The sequence below is a fragment of the Cariama cristata genome, unplaced genomic scaffold (genome assembly GCF_000690535.1).
Source record: "Cariama cristata isolate BGI_N322 unplaced genomic scaffold, ASM69053v1 scaffold33733, whole genome shotgun sequence".
Lineage (NCBI taxonomy): Eukaryota > Metazoa > Chordata > Aves > Cariamiformes > Cariamidae > Cariama > Cariama cristata.
The window spans coordinates 10,000-12,851 of NW_009609553.1; the positions used below are offsets into that span (position 1 = coordinate 10,000).

At 43.5% G+C, this 2,852-nt stretch overlaps 1 protein-coding gene across 1 annotated transcript in view; it reads left to right on the forward strand.

Annotated features, from left to right (window-relative positions):
- Window positions 1-2,513: 2,513 nt before the first annotated feature.
- The window catches only part of LOC104159616 (DNA-binding protein Ikaros-like), a gene marked incomplete at its 3' end in the record, with an annotated part of 7,358 nt that continues 7,019 nt past the window's right edge, over window positions 2,514-2,852 (forward strand). Inside the window, exon 1 of the mRNA XM_009697566.1 lies at window positions 2,514-2,553. Within this exon, the coding sequence (XP_009695868.1) occupies window positions 2,514-2,553 (40 nt within the window). The remainder of the gene's footprint in view (window positions 2,554-2,852) is intronic.

A 2,852-nucleotide genomic window follows, 5' to 3' on the forward strand; every position in this document is an offset into this window, starting at 1 on the left:
TGTACTCTAGTTTACCTCTGCATTTAAGAACTGGGAAGTATTTTCAAACTGAATTCTGCCTGATGGCAGCAAGAGGCAGGAAGGACTACAGCTGAGAAGTGTGCTGCTTAAGTTGCAGAAATGCTGAACGTAAGGCTTGTCATGCCAAAGGCAGGTAAATTCAGCAATATAAAAATAGAAGAAATTTTCTCCTTTGCCACCTTCTCCCCTTGTCGCTCCCAGTCAAAAACTAGCAATAGGGAGAAGGCAGGTGCAGTTGGAATAAAGTGCCCTTCACAAGCGTGGGTCCCTTCTGGTGGGTATTTTCTTGGGATGCTTTCTTTGGTTGGTTGGGGTTCACTGTACTCTCTGGAAAAACATGTAGTAATCAACTGATTAATAGTAGCCAGGTGACCCTCAAAGGCAGTAATAGATGCATGGGCATTTCTTTTTTTTCTTCCTTTGTGTTCAGTCATGCTTGCAGGAGAAATAAGGAACTATACCAAGCACTTGTACCATACCACCTGTCATAAACACACCACGCTTCCAGTAACTGAGCAGGCTGCCATTCTAGGGTTTTCCCTCCTGCAAGAGAAGCTGCGTTTCCCACTGACTACTTCATTAAAAATGGACCTATTGAAAGCTCTTCAGTCCCATAGGAACTGATGCAAATTGTTGAGTGGTAGGTGGCTTTTTTGCATTTTACATGGCCGTAGTCATTTCTGAGAATTATATATAGACATTAAACAAATTGCTTGTCTGGAATTAAAGTTTAAGAGCAGAATAAAGCAAGACAGAACATTATTGGATATTAAGCAGTGCTATGGTACACATGCAACAGGCAGAATGCTGTGTGAGAATACCAAACATTTTTTTGCAAACTGCATAGACCAAAATTTGTTCCCCAACCTATCTGTCTGCAGTCTACAGGCTCTCTTTTTGCAAGTCTAGCATGGACTTGGTGAGGAAAGTCAGCTTTTGTAAGGGGGGCTGGGCAGCAGTATATTGGATCTCAGATGTACTGATGACATTCAGAAGCAAGTGAGGAGACCATAAAACTTATGAAATGAATAAATATGACCACAGCTGTTATGCTTTCCCACTGCAGCTTGTTAGGTAGCAGGTTGAAGATTTTTTTGGGGGAAAAAAAAGTAAATTATGGACGTTGAGCTAAAAAGGTTAGGATAAGGTATGAACCCTTTCTGTAGGAACTCAAGCCACATCCTCCTCTGCTTCCAACCCTCAAGAAAATGCATCTTCTTTAATTCCAAGAAACAGGATTGATGGGGCAGGTATCTCAGTTATAAGGAACAGCAAAGAGCCAGCTTTTCTGCTTGGTAGGATGTGAAGCCAGCCACACCGGCTAAAGGTGTGACCTACCATACCATGTCTGAACAAAGAGCTTGTCAGCTTTTTGTCCCCTCCCCACCTGAGGCTACCTCAGCTGCCCACGCCATACTTCAAGGTGGCGACCAGGTTGTGCTGGGACTTCCTGCTCCAGCAGCACATCTGTTATCCAAGGGGCCACCAGCTGTCCGCAGCCGGTGCTCGAGCCCTGGGACCTGCAGGGTCCCCTTCCGACTGCAAACCTGAATTTTCTTTCTACCCCACTAACCCTCCGCATGCTTCTCCCTGGTGCTTGTGGTCACTGGTCGCTGGCTCCTCGGAAGATGGTGTGTTGCAAGCGGAGGGCAGGAGCTTCCCGGTATCGCTCACCACGCCGTGGAGCCAGCCATCTGTCAGCAAAACAGGAAGGCACGGGTTCCCTTTCCCTCCTGGGCTTGTTTCGCTATTTTCAGGAGCTGTACTTCTCCCCCATGCAGCTCCAGGCCGGTGCGGTCTGAAGGAAGGGCTCCCGGGCGAGCGAGGGGCCAAAGCCTGGAGCTGCTGCTCTGCCCATCTGCTGTGGCTGGAGGTGTATTCATTATTAATGGAGGTAGTGGCGGTTGCTGCTCAGATATGCAGCCCTGCCTGGGTAAATGAGACATTCTTCAGCAAATTGCTTCGTTTTTTGATTGCTGATTGTACGCGTGTCACCAAGCTGACTCAAGGTTCATCGATGCATGCTCAGTAAATTAGAAAGAACATAACTATGGATCAACCAAGAGAATGAATTCTGTGCCTACAATGACCCAGGGCCATTTAATTTTCTGCTTAATTTTGTTGCAGTCAGTTTGCATTTTGGGTTATTATGCAGTAGGAAATTAACAATAAATAACAAATTTGGTCCTCCTGTGCTTGTAATGATATTTTTATAAATCTTTGTAATGCTGTTTTTAAAAGGATCAAGGTCTGTGCCAGTCTGATACTCCAGCAAGTATGCTGGAAGGAAATAAAGAGAAAAATACATTATTATTCCCAGATAATCTTATAGTTAAATAGCAAAGGGGTTTTTTTTATTTTTTTTCATTCCCCTTCTTTCTCCTTCTCTGTGTGTGTGGGGTTGGGTTTTTTTTCTTTTTCTGTGTGTGTATGTGTGTGTTATTTTGCATTAACTTAAGGCTCTTCCTCTCTTCTCAGATAACTTGAGGAAAATGGAAACAGATGAGGCTCAAGATATGTCCCAGGTTTCAGGTGAGGTCCTTAATGAATACTTCTACAAAGAAAATCGTAAATTCCTGCTCATCTTTCCAGCACAGTACAATGTTTTTCTTGTTGTCAATAAAATTGCTTTGGGTCTTTTTTAAAACCAGAGTGGGAATTGAGATATAATTAATGATATCACTTGATATCAAGCCCAACAGTGCATGGATTTTTTAAAAGGAAATGTGTAAATAAAAAGTCAAGGGAATATAGAAGCATAGATGTAATTTTGCATTAAACCTGTGGCAGCATAGCCCTGAAGCATGGTCAGGTGCACATTTACACTCTTT